The sequence below is a fragment of the Pipistrellus kuhlii genome, unplaced genomic scaffold, assembly GCF_014108245.1.
Source record: "Pipistrellus kuhlii isolate mPipKuh1 unplaced genomic scaffold, mPipKuh1.p scaffold_m20_p_2, whole genome shotgun sequence".
In the NCBI taxonomy this organism is placed as follows: domain Eukaryota; kingdom Metazoa; phylum Chordata; class Mammalia; order Chiroptera; family Vespertilionidae; genus Pipistrellus; species Pipistrellus kuhlii.
The window spans coordinates 27,670,643-27,691,176 of NW_023425515.1; the positions used below are offsets into that span (position 1 = coordinate 27,670,643).

A 20,534-nucleotide genomic window follows, 5' to 3' on the forward strand; every position below is an offset into this window, starting at 1 on the left:
GAAATGTCTTGATGATTATGGCAGAAATGCTAAAGCTGATGAGAATGATAGACTTGGAAAGTACCTACAGTGATTAGTATATGTATTAATTGAAATTATACTTTAAAATAGAATAGGGTCATACATTTATGACATTGTCTTTTGTTTTAAGTGATCATCAATTTGTTAACCTGAGAGAGGCCACTTTGGCTTTATATGTGTTGAGAGATTATCACATAGTTTAGTGCTTTGGTGTGTTGTCCATGAAGTTGCTGTGTGAACTTTGGTCAGATGGTATGTTACATGAATATCAGCATCTTTTCTGCCCTACTCCTATGTTTCCCTACTTGTAGAACTATGGATGGGTACCCCAGCATCCCTACCCTTCTATATCCCCCCATCTGGTCCTCTCCTGTGAAGAAGTTAGAATATTGAGTTGTACTGTGCAGTGAGGGGTGCATTATTGCTTACATGTAAATGCAGCATTGGGTGGCAGGATCTATTTTCTTTTGCCAAGAAAAGTGTTGTATTTTTCTTGGTTTTTGTTACAGTTCAGCAATTTTCATTGCCAGCAGCACAACACTCATTGGGAGAGAGAAAATAAACAATACAGGGCACTTGGAGCCAGGAAGTCGCATCTCAGACTATAAACATGTGGGAGAGAAGTGGGGGAGGGAAAGTAAACCTGGTGATAGAAGATGATTTGGGTGGTGGGCACACTAGCAGCAGATAGATCATGTATTGTGGAAATGTACACTTGAAACCTAACTAATTGTATTAACCAGTGTCACCCAAGTAAATTTAATTTTTAAAGCCCTACAGTTTGGATTGGGATTTGGGCGGTGGGTGTTAAATAAGGGAGCCAGCTACCAACATGAAAACCCTGCACACCTAGGGGAACCATGTAATCATAGGACCTTTGGTAGGGTGTCAGAAGTTGATTTTGATGTTATGACAAATGTTATGGTTTCTTTGTAATTAAATATTAACTCAAATTGTATTTTAGGTGAGTCTTACCTTGCTGATCATCGTTTGTAGTAGACCTGTAATTAACTTTTGATAAATTTGAAACTAACCTCTTGTTATTTGAATGTTTTGCTTTGAAACAACCTTAAATAAATTTGTCATGAGTATTTCTAATAGTGCCTAGTTTTAAAATGTGACATTTTTCCCCTCTCTGCCTTATAACATAAAAGGCATACCAAACTCAGTTACCTTGAACTGTTTTTGGTTTCTTCTCTTTGAAAATTAATGTCATGTTACAATAACTTAGTGAAAATAATAATTTGAAATAAAAATTATGAACCTACATCCATTGGGGCTTTTTAAATCAGAAGCGATAAACTCATTTAAAATTTATTTGTTTAATACAAATGAATTTTGTATTTTGGATGTTATTGATACATTCTTTTAAAAACAATAAAAAGGAACTTTTTGCCCCGCTTTGTTAAACTACTCTTAACTAAGCAGCGTTGAGGATTTGGGAATCATTAAATATTTATAAAAGATGCTCATAGTTTTGCTTCCCCTCCCCCTTGACTTATACACCTGGAGAATTCCTTTTCATCCATAATTTCATGTCTAAGGCACAGTGTACCAATTATTGAAGAGAAAATAGCAAAGTGATTAATTCTCTTTAGTTTTGATGATATTTTTAAAATACCAATGATTATTTTGAGTACTATTACGTTTCTTCAACTGTTAATATCTTGCTCTTGCTTCTTTTAGGACCTGCTGAAGTTCCGATGATGTCACCTAATGGATCCATTCCTCCTATCCATGTGCCTCCAGGTTATATCTCACAGGTAACCAGTTGATGGACTTCTCCACTCACTGTGGGCGCTGTCATTGTGCCAAGAGAATACATGTGGAGTTTTGAAAACGTGTTCCAAGATTAATTCAGTTAGAATGATGCCAGAGTTGTCATTTTTGTGGTACCAGGCAGCCCTTCCAGAGTCTTGCTGCTTAACAGGCCAGAGTTAGAGGGAGGAAAACACAGCTGGGCTGCTAGGCTGCCCTTGGCCAAGATGAGTTTCACGCTTGACCATTGATTGTGATTTCTTCATTAGTCTCTTGAATTAGAGACTAATCAGTAAAAATATCAAAGAAAACATTGTTAGTATAGTCTCATTTCTCCAAGTGCGGCACATCCTGGGCTTGGTGAATTACTGAGGGTGATGTGAGAACTTGGCTGTTTGTACTTACATTTCTCTAAAATTTTGTTTTTCTTTTAAATAAAATAGCCAATAGCAATTTAAAAAGCAAAAGGTATATTGAAAGGCTAAAATATTGTTAAAGGAAAAAGTTATAATCCTGTTCCAGGATAAGGTTTTAAAATTTTAACTGCAATACACATGTGTGCGCTTGGAATGTGGATATCTGTGTATACTTTAACTTTGGTCCTAGGCTCAGCGCAATATGAATGTCTCCCTTTGTCCCTGCACATCTTCCTTTCCAAATTCCTAACCAACTGTTTTTCTCCTTTGCCTCTTTTGTTCTTTTTTTTCCCCTTCTTGTAAGAACATTTTATACTCATTGAAAAAAAATCAGAAAAGAATAAAAAATATTTGTAATTTTACTACCCACAGAAGATAATAATCATTGTGTTAGCATTTTTTGGATTATATTCCTCCAAACTTTTTTCTTTCTATTCATTCTCTGTTTTTACAGTGTTTTTAAAAAATCTGTCATTTTAAGTTTTTAATGATTTGCTAGGATAAAAAATGGCAGCTAGAATAGGAAAATTGTGCAAGCAGGGATCAAAGCAATTTTACCCTTCTCTGATATAAAACTTACCCATTTCTTTACCATCTAAGTCATAGTGCAGCCACTAAAATATCATTTTTTCCATCCTTACTTTCACGTGAGCCAATTTGGCATCTTTCTTTGTTTTGTTTTGTTTTATTTTGTTTTGTTTTGTTTTGAGTCACCAGAATGTTGGCTAGTCCTTCCCCTGTTTTAAATAAATGGCTTGTTTTATACAAGTCTTTGTAAATAAGTCACTGGAGGGAGAAAAGGATGCAGAGCAGCCCCTTCCAGCAGGACATATGATGATGGATCACATCCACGTTGCCAATCAATTAACAGAAAAGAACAAGGAATGCAGGATGCCATTATGGCTCCTCATTTATTTTGAGGAAGTGTTTCGTTCCATTGAACATAGTACAGTTCTCACCATTGAGATGGCAGAAAAACACCTCCTTTTATGTTAAAGGTCCATTTATGGAATACCAGTTAAAAGTTAAACATTCTGGTAGAGAGAAGCCACAGTGTACTTTTTCTTGACAGTGGTGTTACTGTGATTTACATATAAGGAAGCTGAGGCTCAGAGTGGAACCAGAATTGCAAACCACACATTTCTGATTTTACCAACCTATTTCCCACTCAGATGTGATCTTGAAGTCAGCAGCAGAGCCTGCCTTGATGGGTGTATTTGCTTTTGGTTACATTACTTTCTGACATTGTGAGTGTTGGGTGTGTGGTGTATGCCTACTCATGAATCTTTCTCCAGGACTAATACCAGCCTCTCATGTATAAGATCGTCCATTATTATTAGAGAATGAGAGGCCCCGTGTACAAAATTCGTGCACTGATAGGGTCTCTAGTGGCTCCCAGCTGCTAGTCGGGTAATCCCTCCCTTTCCCGGCCACCACCTCCTCACCCCCCAGCTACTCTGCTGCTACTGGTCGCTTCCTGCAGGGCCCAATCAATCTGCCTATCACTCTGCCACCTCCTGGCTCCTAGGTGCTGAGGGAGCAGGGTAGCAGCCCCACCCCCACTGCAGCTGCTGGTCTCCTTGCGATTGAATCCGTGGGGCATTGGGCCCCTGCCCAGCTTTCTCAGCGCCCGGGAACCTGGCAGCAGAGGGTGATCAGATCAGCAGGGCCATCAGCCCCCACCTGGTGATCAGTGGCTTGCACTTGCCTTGGCCTGGTACCGCCCACTCACCTGCTCCACCATCCTGCCTTGGTCCCACTCTCATAGGGGCCTATCAGGGCCTGCAGTGCCTTCACTGTGGGGCAAATGCCTGCCATTTTCTGTGCCATCTCCTGGTGGTCAGTGCACATCAGAGCAAATGGTCAAACTCCCAGCAGAGCTGCTGGTTGAAGAGACAATTTGCATATTAGGCATTTATTATATAGGGTTGAAGAGAGAGGCAAGTGGATGATTAAAAATGTTACATTAGTAACATTGAGTCAATGGGTGGGGGGGAAATCAGTGCGTTACATAATTAACTAGCTGAAACGGCTTTCAAGATAAATTCATAAATTTGATCAAATAAATTTGACAAAAGACAAATGTCAGTAATGTGCAGAGTTTATCTTACAGTAAGAGAAACACCAGAAGTTGAGGAGACAGACAGCTGTGGTCTGCTCTGAGGTGCCGTTAACATAATCTTTGTTTTTCTTAGGTTGAGAAGGATTAAACCCATGGACCTGAAAGATAGTATGGACCTAGGGTAGGAGAATAGTGGAATCTTGTTATTTCAACTCAGCAGTCTGATATAGTAGGCTTTTATGTATTTAGTGTAAGTGTGTTTTGTGCTTTTTGGTGGAATGCTGGAAAAGGTTTGAGGACAAAAAACAACCTGATCTTTCCAGCTTAAGAGAAAATATAGGATACATTTTCTTTTAACTATGAGAAAGTGGATTTAAGGAAGAACGCAGTTAGTCTTGTCACACTCATCACCATTTCCATATGTACAAACATTTGTGAGTGTGATTAGGATTGAAACTACGGGAGAAAACAGGGTGATTACTGTAGTTGGGAAGAACATGGACATTAACTGAAGAGGCCTGCTTTCAAATTCCACCAATGTTACTTCCATGTAACTGATACAGATTCTTTCACTGCATACGTGAATACCTACCTGATCTGATAGAGGTAAGAATTAAGAGAAAATGTAGTCCACACCTCATATAACAGTGGGCATTCAATAAGTAGTAGCTATTATAGTGAAGAAGACTGTTAGAACAATTTCAATGAAACTGGCAGTTTGCCTTTCTAAATACATACTGACATCATTCAGTATGAAGCAACTTTTTCCTTTCATTGTATACTGGTCCTTCTCAATTTTTAACCTCATTATTAACACTAAATAATTTATATATAAAAATTTCTTAAGCAGATGCCTTGAGTTTTATTTTCCATCTTTCCATAATAATTTATGAGACATTTTTCAAATGTTACAGGAAAAACTTCATGTAGACCCAAAGATTAAGAAAGCATATGAAAAGAAAAAGTGAAATATCTAAGTTAATGTGCTGTCATTTGGGAAACCTTTCTCTTTTTAAAAAAATCCAGATTAATTGATGTAAACTAGAAACTGAAGAGTAGTTGAAATAAGTATTTTTGTTGTCATAGCAGAGTATGTAACTTAACCTCATTCCTTTGTTTTGGGAGTTAGCAAATGGGTAAACACCTGTTGCAGTTATATATATTCAAGTAGAGGCCTGGTGCATGAAATTAGTGTATTGGGGGGGTGTCCCCTCAGCCCAGTCTGCACCCTCTTCAATCCGAGACCACTCAGATGTCTGATTGCCTTTTTAGGCCCAATCCCAGGGCTGGCTCCTAACTGCTTACCTGCCTACCTGATTGCTCCTAACTCTCCCCCCACCCCCCTGCCAGCCTGGTTTCCCCTAACTGCCCCTCCTGCCCACCAGCCTGGTTGCCCCCAACAACTCTCCCCACTCCCTGGCCTGGTCATTCCCAACTGCCCCCCCCTCCTGGCCTGGTCGCCCCATGCAGCCTGCTCTTCAGTCATTTGGTCATCCCTTACTAACTCCCCTGCTGGCCTGGTCTCCCCACACAGGCTGCTGTTCAGTTGTTTGGTCGCCCCTCACTAACCCTCCTATCAGCCTTGTCACCCCATGTGGTTTGCTGTTCGGTTTTACTGTGATGGCGTCCTGGACAATTTGCATATTTCTCTGTTATTAGTATAGACTTCCCTTGACCTGGGAGAGACATGAAGTCTATTTAAAAATGTATTTAAATTTTGGTATGGTTGGTCATTCTCCATTGAAGATATTTTAAAGACTTGCCCAAAAATCAGAGACCCAATGGGGAAAGGAGCCTTACATATTAGCCTCAGCTCCTCCCTTGTAATAATTATAATCTGTGGTTAAAGCAATGCTGTGTTTCTTCTTTAATGTTGAACAGAAGGGAGCATGGGGGAATACCTGTGCCCTGTTAGACCCATTCAGCATCCAACAATAAAGAGAATTGCTTGTCCTTTGGAGGAATTGATTTTTCTGTAGGAAGTTGGGAAAATGTTCCAGAATGAACAGAGTATATGCATGGAATTGGGAGCTGTGGAAAGAGCAGAGGATTTATGTGTCTGTTCTGTTCTAGTTTCCATTATCATCAGATTTTCAGCTACTTTTAGTTTTCAGTAGATGGCTTATTTTACCCAAGCAATAATTACAGATAGGATAGGCATTGCTAAATTAAAGAATGTGCCCAGGAACTACCTCCCCTCAAGGCATTATACACCTTTCCTCTTTGTGAGCCTTCTCTCTGTTCTGCATTTTCTCTTGGATTTCTTTTCTTTGTTTCTGAGATCTTGGCATTGTGGTTTAATAGAACACAAGATTAGCGTGAGGAAACATGAGCCCAGGTAGGTCTCTGCATCCAACTCCTGTGTGATTTTTAGGAATATCATTAAGTTATTTACTTGGGTGGTGTTTCACTTCACTTGTTTGCTTACTTGATCATTGTTGGTCTTCTTCCCTTTTAGCATTTAAGTTCCACAAGGTCAGGGACCCTATGTGTTATGTTCACTGGATCTCCAGTTTCTTGAAAAGTGCTCAGCACATAATAGGCAATTATCAAAATGTTCCTGGCTGGCTGGATTCATTGTTATCTTGTGGAGGGAGGCGGGATTGGAAAGGAAAGGGTTGGAGGATGTCTGATCTAATCTAAAATTAGATAATTCTCTTCTACTGTTCCTTAAAAAGGAGACCAAGTGAGAATGATAAGTTTCCATAAGCAACCATTACCAAAACAGTGGAGCACAACACATTCCTTTGGTATTTGGCATTCTATGGAAAAGTGATAGTTGACTTTCAAAATAACATTGAGACAGTATTGCATCTAGCAGTGACTTCTGAATCATTAGTTAGGATTAAATTGTGCCCATAACATTGATTTTATTGTACAATTAGTATAGTCTGCCTTTTTGAATTAGTAACGTATTTGTCCTATGAAATAATTTTTCATAGAAAAATACCTTTGCCACACCCAGTGGTCAGCAAACTCATTAGTCAACAGAACTAAATATCAACAGTACAACGACTAAAATTTCTTTTGAGAATCAAATTTTTCAAATTTAAACTTCTTCTAATGCCACTTCTTCAAAATAGATTAGCCCAGGCCATGCTATTTTGTGGAAGAGCCACACTCAAGGGGCCAAAGAGCCACATGCGGCTTGCAAACTGTAGTTTGACTACCACGGGCCTAACCTATTGGGTACAAAACTGTATGTAAAGGTTAAGTGGATTTTATATTTCTACACATTTTTAGAACCTATCACTTATACTATGCAATAAATATGATCTGAGTATCATTAGCATGAGTTCTTGATCTTTTCTTGGGCTGTGGAACCCATTGGAAGACTGCTGAAACATTTTTAAATGTAAAATATAAAATCCATACATACCATCAAGCACAATCTATCTGTGTTTCCATGTGAGTGTGCTTGAGAAGCTGGACTGAAATCACCTTCAATTGGCCATCTCTTCTGTGTTGATGCATATTGAGGTGCTGGAGTACCCACAGGTTCCTCCTAATGATAGCTTTATCAATATCTTCATCAGATCTTGACTTACTGTTTATTTGCTGACAGTATATTCTTTTTTAAAAAAATATATTTTATTGATTTTTTACAGTGAGGAAGGGAGAGAGATAGAAAGCTAGAAACATCAATGAGAGAAAAACATCGACCAGCTGCCTCTTGCACACCCCCTACCGGGGATGTGCCCGCAACCAACGTACATGCCCCTGACCGGAATCGAACCTGGGACCTTTCAGTCCACAGACCGACACTGTACCACTGAGCCAAACCGGTTTCGGCTGACAGTATATTCTTTAAGACAGCATTTCCATTTGGTCAGTAATAATTGGCGCATTTTATTGCCTTAAACTCTGTGGATGTAACTTCTCACCTGTCTGATATTCTTATGTGCCACACAGTAATGAGGAATGTTAGATTTGATTTTCAATCTTCAAATGTGCTGCTTCTTTTTTTTTTTTAAATTAAAATATATCTTTATTGATTTCAGAGAAGAAGAGTGACAGAGAGAGAAACATCAATGATGAGAGAGTATCTCTGATTGGCTTCCTCCTGCATGTCCCCTATTGGGGATTGAGCCTGCAACCTAGGCATGTGCTCTGACTGGGAATTGAACCATGACTTTAAGTCGATGCTCAATAGCTGAGCAACACCGGCTGGGCCAAATGGGTTTTTTTTGTTTGTTTGTTTTGTTTTTTTACTTAGGCTGGTGAGATACAATCAAATAATGATATTTAGCTGACCTTAGATTATTCAGTTACTTAATTGATCCTAAAATTCATCTAGAATTTAGGACTATGATGTTACCCATGTTAGAAGATTTGAGCATTATGAATTAAGTTCTGTGCCAAGCATTTTATAAACTATTACATGATATACCAACCACAGGAGTTATTGTTATGGTTTTAATTGTTATACCAAATTTACTAGTGTACCATTCACCTTCAGCCTCTGCCCAGTGCTGTATTTCTGCTTGGGAAAGGAGCTACTTGACTCTCAGCAGTGACATAAGGAGCTCAGTTCTGTTTAGAACAGGGGTCTTTCCCTTCCCATGGGATCTTAAAGTTGGGGTGGCTGGGGTGTGGTAGGACAGAGCTGGAGCAGCTGAGGATTCAACCTTGGTTCTGCAGTTTGTAAGTTGTGTCTCTTAACCTTGCCTGGCTTCTTTCTTGGTTTGGAAAGTTTTAATAAATTGCTGCCACTGTCCCCTCAGCTGTAGCATCACCTGCTTTACTGAAGTAGTTGGATTAAAGAGATACCACAGAGGATATACTTGTTTCCATCATCCTTTCTAAACCTCAGTGGGTTTAGTTTTAAATAATTGGGTAGTCATCTGGAAAAAGCCAAATGTGTCCAGCAATGTACTAAAAGATTTTTAATTTAAATATGCCCTAGTTGCTCTCCTTTTTCCAGATTATAGATTCCTGTAAGTGTAAGTAGCTTAGCTTGTTTCTGTGTATAAAAGTGTTGGCACATATAAAGCAAACAGAAGGGGCATTGCCATTTATGGGGATATCCCCGTAAACCATCTCCCTCCAAGCAAGTTTATCAGTAAGTGCCATATCAATGCCTTCAGCTTATGATCCCTGTACAGCAACCTGGCTTGTATTTGTTATCTGGATCTAACCATCCCTCCTCAGTTTATTCTTTAGCCATTGCCTGGAATTGGCATGAGAATTAAAAAATTAAGCACCAATAGAAAATTTAAGATTTTTAGATATAAATGAATGTATAGGTAAAATGTTTGGGGAATTTTTGTTCAGTCATGAATTACCTTATTATTTAAAACCACATAAGATGACTTGGTTGATTACTTAACTATTGGCAAGAACCGTTTGAGAAAAGGAATTCAAAAAATTTTTTAAAATATTAATTTAAAAATAAAATTTTAAAAATTGATATGTGTTATCAATCTGCAACTGTTCTGCAGACTATTTCTTTATATTATGTAAAGGACTTTTAGAAATCTAGAAACATCAGCAATAATGTATTTTTCCATTTGGCTACAAAAATACCATGCTGTGTGGCAAAAGGAACTGGTCTTAAGTCTAAAGGTTTATTGTCTCAGGACATTAATGATAATGAAACACTGGAATATTATTTCATCAGAGTTAGCCATTACAGCTATGAAGAGAAAATGCCTTTGAGATATATGTTTGGTATGTTCATCCACAGATGTAAGCATGCAATTTGAAAGGACAGAAAAGTCATATTTGGAAAGACATCATATTTTTCCACCATTTTTAAATATATATACATTTTATTAATTTTTTACAGAGAGGAGGAGAGAGGGATAGAGAGCTAGAAACGTCAATGAGAGAGAAACATCGACCAGCTGCCTCTTGCACACCCCCTATGGGGGATGTGCCCGCAACCAATGTACATGCCCTTGACCGGAATCGAACCTGGGACCTTTCAGTCCGCAGACCGACGCTCTAACACTCAGCCAAACCTGTTTCGGTTCTTCCACCATTTTTAAGTCAATTAACTTCGTCAGTAAAATAGAAAGAACACTTGCTTCTATCTAACTCTGGTTGCTCTTTGAATCCTCTTTTTATTCCAATTTTGCTTTCTCCTAATGGTACTTAGGTGATGGTGGTGGGAGTGTTTTCCATAGTAGCAAAAAGGGAGTGGACTAAGGAAGATAACAGCCTCATGTTTCAAATTTCTACTCTCCATGAACAATTAATTTGCTTTCCTCTATTATATTGTTCACTGTTCAGGGTGAGGCAAAAGTGAGTTTACAGTTGTATGTGAAACACAGTTTATTATTTATAATTTATTAATTGTATTATTTTACATTTGAATAACTATAAACCTACTTTTGCCCCACTGTGGATTAGAAAATGTAGAATGAGGGATTAGTACAAAGAGAGGAAAAGTGAAAGCTAACAACTTTGCACTCCTGGTTTTCAGTGTCTTCTTTTTTCAGTGTCTTTCTTGTGAAATAAAATATTAAAATAATTTAAATAGTACTATTAAATGATACTTAATATTTAAAACATTTAAAATATGAGTCAGACATGACGCATCTGCAGTTAACTAGGTTTAGATTATCTGAAATTTTGAAGAAGAATGTCAGATATTTATCTGGGGGGAAATTTTGATAATGAATGTGTTAAATAGCTCTTGGTAAACATCTAATCTAAGAAGATAAATTTATTTGTTGTTGTTTGCTTTTTCATTCATTTGTTCACTTACCCAACCTTTCTTGAAGCACCTGTGTGCACAGGTGCCCTTGAGGGACTTGCATTTGGGTGGGAGAGACAGATCTTTAATTCACACTGCAGGACCCAGATGCTGGTGGAGGGGTGAGCACCACTGTGGCTGGGAGAAGCTTGGACTCTACCTGCCCAGCAGTCCATGCAGCCGTTTGCATTGCCTAGCCTTTTGTTTGTGTGCTCCTTTTCAGCTGATATTTTTTCCTTCCCTGAGTGGTCTAGGAGCCCACTTCATTTATGTTCGCAGCAGTTAGAAATTGAGCTTGAGCCTGACTTTCACACTTATTTGATCCCAGTTTTCAGTGTGCAGGTGGCTCACTCAGTGTTCCTTGCCTCCTCTGCAAGCCAGCTGCCAGGCCCTGCATACAGAGGCATGTGTGTCCCCAGGCTGCTCTACCCACTGCCTGGCTCATCTCTGGCCCTCTGGGGCAGCCTTTAAAATTTTTTCTGTTGCATCCTGCCTTTCAAGCTCTTCTTTTGATTCTTGTCATTTGCAGCCCAGAAGTAGAAGACAGAGCTTTAGGAACTGAGGGGTTTATTAAAATTCCTGTGGAGTATTTCAGTTCAGTAAGGGGAACTAGCTTCCTCCTCTGTCAGCTATGAGAAAAGACACTCAGACTGTAAGTGTTGTTAAGATATGCATTTTAATTCTTGGACTCGAAATCGTCCTCTTTATCCCCTGGTAGCTCTCTGACCTTGGGTGAGTTAGCCTAACTTCCCTGGACTTTATTCCTCTTACCTGGGGATAACTGTGTATGCCCCCCAGGATTGCTGGGAGGATTTAATGAGGTACTAATATTAATAGGAGTAATTACTAGGTAAGATTTTTCTGTTATGTATTAGTCATTGGCCCTCAGCACATGTTAATATCTTGCCTATTTTTCAGTAGATGGTATTTAAGCAAATCGGCACGCACTTAGTAAATATTAAATCCTTCACATCTCTTACTAGCCCAGCTATTCTATTTCTCACAGCTCATTGTTTACATATTTATTTCTTAGCATACCTATCTTGTGTATAATTCTCCACATAATAAGAGCTTTGGAGTACAGACCGGAAAGAAAATCTGGTTCTGCTGCTGAACTAGTACATTTTAACTATGTTGTGTCTTGGTCGCCTTCCTGTCCAATAGGGATGCTAATATCTAATTCTCCAATAGATCAATGAGTAACCCAACAGCTGGCAGACAACAGGCACTGGCTGAGTTTCTTTCTCATCTGTCTCTCCATGCTGCCCCCTCTTGCTGTTGCTTGCAAGTTTTTTTCATTTTGTTTTAATGGTTCTCTTGATTATACTTCTAAAAACACCCATGCAAATAAATTCAACATTCTCCTCATTTAACTCTTCGTGCCTTATTCTCTAGCCTCTCATCTGTGTCTAGGCCACTGTGTAACAAGAAGACTACTAATAAGCACATAGAAGTTACTCAGTAAATACTTCTGGAGCAGAATCCAAAGACATGATAAATGACCAAACTAACTTCCATCAGGCGGACTTTCTTCCTTTGACTGAGGAAGGTGGATGGGCATTTGTTCACAGCAGATAAATGCATTACTTTTTGTAGAGGGGGTTTTTAAGCAGGCAAGGCTGGTGGTAGGGACTTAGAGGACAGTTGGGAGGCCCTGATAGGAGGTATATTAGTTTGTAGGGCTACCATAATGAGGTGCCCACAGACTGGGTGGCTTAAATAACAGAAATTATTTCCTCACAATTCTGGAGACTTCAAGTTTGGTTTCTTCTAAGACCTCTCTTCTTGGCTTGTGGATGGTCATCTTCCTTTACTATATTTACATAGTCTTCTTCATGCGTATCTGTAGCCTAATTTACACATCTTTTACAGACATCATATTGGTTTAAGGCCTACCCATATGACTTCACTTTATCATAATTACATTATTTTAAAGGCCCTATTTCCAAATATAGGCACATGCTGAGGTACAGAGGGTTGGGATTTCAAAACATAAATTAGTTGGGGGAAGGGAAGACATAATTTAGCCCATAACAGGTGGTATCCTGAGAACCTAGCACAGCGATCTTTTTCAAGGATCTCGAGAAGATATATGAGTGGCCATTCTGTTGAGTCACAGTGCTAGGAAAATAGTCTAGGTGAAGAATACATCGTTTTTAATTTCTGAAAAGAAAGGACTTTGTTTTGATTTCTGAACAACACTTCAGACTTAGTCTAATTATTCTCTTTATATTATTCTTAGGCTATATAAATAAATCTTACTGTTTAATACCTATTGTTTTCCCCTCACTTGAATATCTAATGTTTAGCTCATGGTATGTGTCAGGAAACAGTTGTTGAATTGAATGCAGGTGATTTATCTGCCCCTGGACATTGTCATAATTTCATTCATCCCAAGAGAAAATTAATCTGTCTTTTCCATGATTATTTGTGAAGACTGAAGGCACATTTTATTGTCTGAAGATTTTTGGACTGTAATTCTGATTTCTAAATTCTGCTACAGTGATATATTTCTTTATGAACTTAAAAAAATAAATAACAAAGAACGCTATTGCCACTATTTATTGAGTATTATTTTGTGCACTATTATTGCTCCTCAGACTTCTTTATTCTTTGGGGAACATAGGCATAATTTTCTTAGACATAGATCAAAGTTGAATTTGGTAATTAAATATGTTGTAATTTGCATTATGGAAGAACAATAAGCAAAATAATTAGCATATATTTTGGGGTTTTGTTTCTGATTATTTCAGAATTAATATTTCATTTTCTTAAAAATACTTTTAATGATAAAGCTGGCCTTGATTAGTAAGGATGAAAGTGTTAGATTATACATGTAAATAGATGTCTTTCACGAATACCATAAAATAATTAAAAAAAAAAAAAAAAGGGCTGTAAACCATCCTATATATACAATCCCAGGGTCCGTAACATCCAAAATGACTGAAGGCTCGACCGAACACCAGGCTGCGTGAGAAGCAGGCTCCAGTGCACTGGGACTGGGGAGCAGACTGCTGACCTCTCAGGGAGAAAGAGAGGTGGGGCTGATCAGCGACTACTGTGGCTGCAGGCCAGACCCAGCTTCTTTCTCTCTCTGGGTCTTTCCAACAGTCGTGCCTCTCTTTCTCTGAGAGATCAGAAGTTCTGACCATGCTCCAGCAGCCTGGGGTGGCTGTTGATCAGCCCTGACTCTGATCAGGCCTGGAGATAGGCCTGGATACACTGACCAATGATAGGCATACAAACTGACCAATCAGAACCAAATCTGGGGGAAGTGTGAGGAGCCAATGGCTGCATAGGAGGTGGAGCTTTTGATGCTCACTGGCATAGAAATCGACCAATCAGAACCAAATCTTCCTATGCTGTGAGGAGCCAATGGCTATATAGGAGGCAGACCTTTTGATGCTGACTGTCATAGAAACCGACCAGTCAGAACCTAATCTGAGTGAACTGCGAAGGCAGAACCTACGGTGGGGGGCTGAGGAGGGGTTTTAAGGGCAACAGCTGTTTAGTATAAGGTATAAGAAAGAGGTTCAATTTTTTAATGCCCGGTTTGGCAGTATAGTGCATATGGCTGGCTATCAATCCAGATATAGGGATTATGTATTTTTGGTCTTGGAGTAGTTTTCTGAAAATATACAAACATATTCTCAACCAAAAGTTAATAAAGGAATCTTCTCTATAAAATTGACCTGGGATCCTTTTTATTTTTGCCCAAACGATTTTCTTTTGGCTTGTTTTGACCTCATGTGTGATTTTCATGGGTGTCTTGCTGTTAGCATTACAAATGAAAATTAATTTTCTACAGTAAAATTTTTCTAGGTATAATTTACTTACAGGATATTTTTCCTTACATGATATTACCCTACTATCCCTCCTTTTTTTTTTTTTTTTAATGGATGCAGGGATTGTGTATTTTTTTCTGCCAAGAGCACCTCCTCTTGCTGAAAGAGGCTACCCCCCCACACCTATTTAAGCAATCCTATCCTATATAATACATCTATACTAATAAAAGGGTAATATGCTAATTAGACCAGGTTGACCAGACATTTTCCAGACATCCGACTTCCTTCCAGACAAAGCCATGGTGGTGGGGGCCGAGGCAGAGGCAGTTAGAGGCCATCAGGCTGACAGGGGGTTAGAGGAAATCAGGCTGGTAGGGGAGGGCAGTTGGGCGCAAAATCAGGCTGGCATGGGATGGCAGTTGGCAGCAACGAGGCCAGCAGTGGAGTGCAATTGGGGGTGATATCAGGCTGGCAGGGGAGAGCAGTTAGGGGTGATCAGGCAGGCAGCAGAGAGGTTAGGGGTGATCAGGCAGACAGGTAGGTGAGCAATTAGGAGCCAGTTATCCCAGATTGCGAGAGGCATGTCCAACTGCTGGTTTAGGCCTGATTCCTGTGTGATCAGGCCTAAACTGGTGGTCAGACATTCCCCAAAGGATCCCTGATTGGAGAGGGTGCAGGCTGTGCTGAGGGAAACCCCCCACTCCTGTGCATGAATTTTGTGCACCAGGCCACTAGTTTTCATATATGCAAGCAATTTTTGGTTTAAGAAAATGACTTAATTTTTTAACTGGAAACCTTTTTTTTTTTTGTGAAAGATAATTTATACTTTAGACCTATTAATATTTGTAGGTAGTGGAAATATTTATTCTTAAGAAATATTAAAGTGAAAAAATGTTTCAGTTCTTTGTCTCTTATTTTTATTCCTTTCCTTTAATATTTTTATCTCTGTTGGTGTTTTTTGCCCAACTTTTAATTTTTAATTGATTTCAGAGAGGAAAGGAGAGGGAGAGAGAATCAGAAACATCAGTGATGAGAGAAAATCACTGATTGGCTGCCTCCTGGATGCTCCCTACTGGGGATCAAGCCCGCAACCCTGGCATGTGCCCTTGACTGGAATTGAACTCAGAACCCTTCAGTCCACAGGCTGATGCTCTATCCACTGAGCAAACCAGCGAGGGCTACCTAACTTTTTAAAAAATGCTTTATTTTAATGCCAAAAATTATATGATAACATGATTAAAATAATTTCTTTTCATTATAACTGCCTTTGTTTATAAACTCAAAGCATTCTTCATATTTAGTGAGAGCCCTCTTCTTGTTTTACTACATTGCTCAAGTCCATGTGACTTTTACCCATTGACATTTTGCAGAGTCTGAAACGATGAAGATTGTGTCTAAAAAACAAATATTTTGCTTTTTTGGACCTCCCACTGTCTACCACAGAATTTTTCCATGAAAGAGAACTATTTGGAATATTCCTTTTCTCTTAATAGCCAGACAGAGTGGGGAAACAGAAGACACTATAGGATATGCATGTTTATATTAGATGGTTAGAAAAATCCATATTGATACTAAGTTGTACAAAGTGTGCTACTAAAACTATTCATAGAAGATGTGCTTTGATGATAGCTACTAGCACATGCATTTGAATTTCCAATATGATAGTTTAAGCATGATTTTGCATCCACCTGTAAATTGGCAGTCACACGTTCATAAATGAGGTTATTGTGGTTAGCTTGCCAAAGTCCAGAAAAGTTAAATTTATTAATGAATACATACATTTTGAGGTTTTGTAGGAATATGACTCAGAATATTAATTTAAAGGAGTTAATATTGCTCTGTTAAGGAACTTTTAACATAGTAGTTAATTCTGATATTGTTATGTTAATTGATTCATTAATAAACATAAAGATTGTTGTTTTCTTAATATAAAGATTAATTGCTATTATTTCAAACTAAACCTATCTTGTACACTGAATTATAGACTAAAATGGATAAACTTGCCATTTTAAATTAGGCGATGTCTTTAAAAACAAAGCTTAGTATAAAGTTTATCAGAATGTTTTGGATAACCATTATGTCGTTTTATTTTGCCTATAATCAGCCTCCTGAGGTGTAATGAGATATGTATTTCAATTACAAGTTTAATTTTGTGTTGGGGTCTATTTTGTTGTTCTTTTTAAATACTTCTTACCCTGTGAGTGCCTGAATGTCCTAAGTACTTTATTAGACCAGCTGGTCTCTTTGGCAGCCTGGTCCTGGCTTCCAAGTTTACTCTTATGCCCTCATTGCCCCCTTCCACCGCCCTGATTCAGGGCCATAGTCTCAGGGACCATTGTCCAGCTGTCCCAGCCCTATCAGTTCTTTGAGGCTAGTGAAGCCCTTCTGGTTCTGTCATTCAGTGCTCTTCTCTCTATTACACCGCTTTCCCTTTTGATTATGGTATCTGTTATGTTAGTTGTTTCTTGTTTCTCAACAAAATTGTTTGCTCTTAGAGCAGGTAGCAAAAAGTTGGCCACAGAGGCAATAAATATTGGCATTGTTCTGCTTTAGTTAATTACCTTCCTTGGGTAAATTTAAAAGCATCTGAAGAAAGTATGGATCTAATGTGGATTGGCACTCACTCTCCTCATGGCAGGTCCCACCTCATTGTGTCTTCCTTCATAACACTCATTACGTCACCGGGATGGAAGCAGAAGTGTCCGATTTGATTAGGGATTGGTCAGGGTTTTCATTGGTTGGAATCCGTCATTTCATTTATATCCTTGGTCCCAGATTAAATTAATTTTTGGCACTGTTATGCTTTCTGAAGTTATGTTCCCTTTTTTCCTGCTAAGCCTCTATGGTGACGGAACTGTGCATGCTCAAGGAGGAATGGGGCCAAGTGTTCTCAGAAAGCTCAGCCCTGTAAAGCATACTATATGCCCCAGAAAGTCTCTTCTTTCTGGAAAAAATCACTGACCTGATAGTTATATTTAAAGTCATTTATAAAATTAACTTAAGTACATATTAAATTTACTTGTTTTGGATGAAGTCTTGTTTATGAGACAAACAAGATTGATCATTAAGCTCTTGATCATTCCATAAAAGTCTTCTGTAACCAGAATGAAGGGGTTGATGAAATTTTTATAAGTTGTAATGGTTAAATATTATTACTTCTAAAACTCATTTAATTGGTTGGTTATAGAACCAGAATTTAGTAGGTACTAATTTTTCCTCCTATGGAGGGTAAAAAGTTAAAATTAAGGGGGAAGTACTAATTATGTGTATGTTTACAAGATATTAGCTAATGATACATACTAGCTCTTTCTTTTTGCTGTTTTCTTTAGGTGATTGAAGACAATACTGGAGTCCGCCGGGTAGTGGTCACACCCCAGTCTCCTGAGTGTTACCCCCCAAGTTACCCCTCAGCCATGTCTCCAACCCATCACCTACCCCCCTACTTGACTCACCACCCACATTTTATTCATAACTCCCACACGGCTTACTACCCACCTGTTACCGGACCTGGAGATATGCCGCCTCAGTTTTTTCCTCAGCATCCTCTTCCCCATACATTATATGAGCAAGGTGAGTAGGTTATTGCTGGCACTGACAGCTGTTGAAACTGATTGCAACACGTAAGTAGCTCAGGAGAGCCAGAGAGGCCTTTGTTTCTCCGGTCATAAGTATGGCAGAAGAGGGACCATCTGATGTGTAAACGCATGGGGAATTCCTAGCTTCCTTTGTCCTGAATTATTTTTGCAAAAATTATTTTATGTCGTGCAGCTCTTTCTTTCTTTATATTTTCTAAATTCTGCCTCACTATCCCACCCCACAAGGAACAGGGACTGGGATAGCCAGTTGCTGTCTTAGAAAAGAGGCAGTGATGTGTCATACATTACGGTGCCCTGTTAACATATTTTTATGTGCGAGTAGCCTGAGGCCACCACAGCACATTAGTTCCTAGACATCCATATAGTCTAGCAATAGCAGGGAAGTTTATAAGGGTTTTGCGTCCCATTTCCAAAGTGAGAAGACTGTAGGTCTCAGTCGCCTTTGAGTTGCCTGGATGCTCTCTGTTGCAACGTTGGCAGAACTCGGAATCTCCTCGCTGTTGATGGGGGGTACTCCTGAGTCCTCTTTTAGTTTCAGAATAGCCATTAGGGCAGCCACAGTTTCACTGGTTCTTAGGCGAATACTTATCTTGAAATGAAAAGGAGTCTCAGAGATACCAACATTATGTCTTTTTAATTTTAGCTTTGGTATTAGTTTAGACTAAAGCTCTTTTCTACCACAGTGTATACTAAGAATCCAGGTTAAGTGAGGGTAAAAATTAGACTTAGTGACAGAGCACCCCAAAATATCAGATGAGTGGGCATATTCCATGAAAACATTTGGATAAAAACTGAAAAAGATTCAGTTTCTTAAACTCTTCAGTGCTTTGACATACTGTACATAAAGTATTTGAGTGTTAGTTGCATTTTCTGGTTAGGTCTGCACTTAATGACATTGTGAAAAGCCTTGGCTATGGACCCATAGCTTGATGAGTAGTCTGTTATTATGTTGTAAGCTATTTACTTTGCAATTTTAGACAACAGAATTTAAATCATTAGAATTAAGCAATATAAATATTGTGTGTTAATTTTATAGGGTATTTTTGTTTAATTTTATTAAAATAGCACAGAGTAATAACGTGCAAATAACAGTGCCTTTGTTGATTTTAAATTAAAGAAAACAGTAAAACATAATCCCTTTGCATTAATTTAAAAAATCCAAATGTTAGTGCCCAAGTTAAAGCATTGTGATATTTAAAATATTTATTATCCTTTTTGTATATTTGAACATAGTTATTTCGGCACTTGCTCTTTTAATAGTGTTGTATTTGTTTTTTCACATTAGAGAGAGAGAAAGAGAGAGAGAGGAGAAAGAATTGAGAGAGACACATCAAACCTGAAACCCAGGTTTATACATTTGACTGGGAATCAAACCTTCCACCCTGTGGTGTGCAGGCTCATGCTCTAACTATTTAGCAACATGGACCAGGTCCTGAATGTTTGCTTTCTAAAGGTCTTCCTTAAGTTTTGTGAACAGAAAGAAAGTAAAAGTGGAGCTTTACCATTGAACAATTAAAACATTAGTTAACTTACCTAGGGTGACCATACAGTACTGATATGCTTAGAACAGTATTGGTTTAGGTCTCTTATTCAGAGAAATGGTTTGGAGTGCCCTCTTTTCATTTTCAGAAGGATTCAGGTTTGGTTGGTAATTTATGTGGTCACCCTATGCATGTAGGGTCCTTTTTTCATATAAACATATAAGGACCTAATGTATATTAAGTATTGCATTTTTATAATATCTGAATATTACTTTTAATTTCTTTACATTTAATATGTCCCCCTTCCTCTCCAATCATGAGATTATTTTGCAGGCTCCCATTTTCTTTTGAGCCACTTAAAAAAATGCATAGTTAAGCCAGGTTGACCTTCTACTAGTCAGTTTGTCTTGCCTCCTGATTATTCCAACATAGGAGTTTGAGACCACAACATATTCTGTTTGACACCAAGTTGAAGGGTGGCTTATGTTTACCTCTACAATATCTCCTTGAATATTTTCTCTGATTCTGTGAACTTTGATTCTTTTTAATAGAAATTTCTCATCATTTTAGTAGGTTTTATTCAAATGTTGGCTATTTTAGATGCCACAAGTAACTCCTTTTATTCTCGTTGCCATATGCTTTCCAATAGAAATGCTATTCTGTCTACAAAGGTAACTATATTTTTAAGTATCTTGAATCTAAGAACACATTTAAG

The 20,534-nt window shown here is 38.4% G+C and overlaps 1 protein-coding gene across 11 annotated transcripts in view; it reads left to right on the top strand.

Annotated features, from left to right (window-relative positions):
- FNDC3B (fibronectin type III domain containing 3B) overlaps positions 1 to 20,534 on the top strand; it is a 321,193-nt gene that overhangs the window by 168,049 nt on the left and 132,610 nt on the right. For all 11 annotated transcript variants that reach the window (XM_045583670.1, XM_045583677.1, XM_045583674.1 and 8 more), the window contains 2 exons: positions 1,708 to 1,784; positions 18,072 to 18,312. In XM_045583670.1, coding sequence (XP_045439626.1) covers positions 1,708 to 1,784; positions 18,072 to 18,312 — 318 coding nt within the window. The remainder of the gene's footprint in view (positions 1 to 1,707; positions 1,785 to 18,071; positions 18,313 to 20,534) is intronic.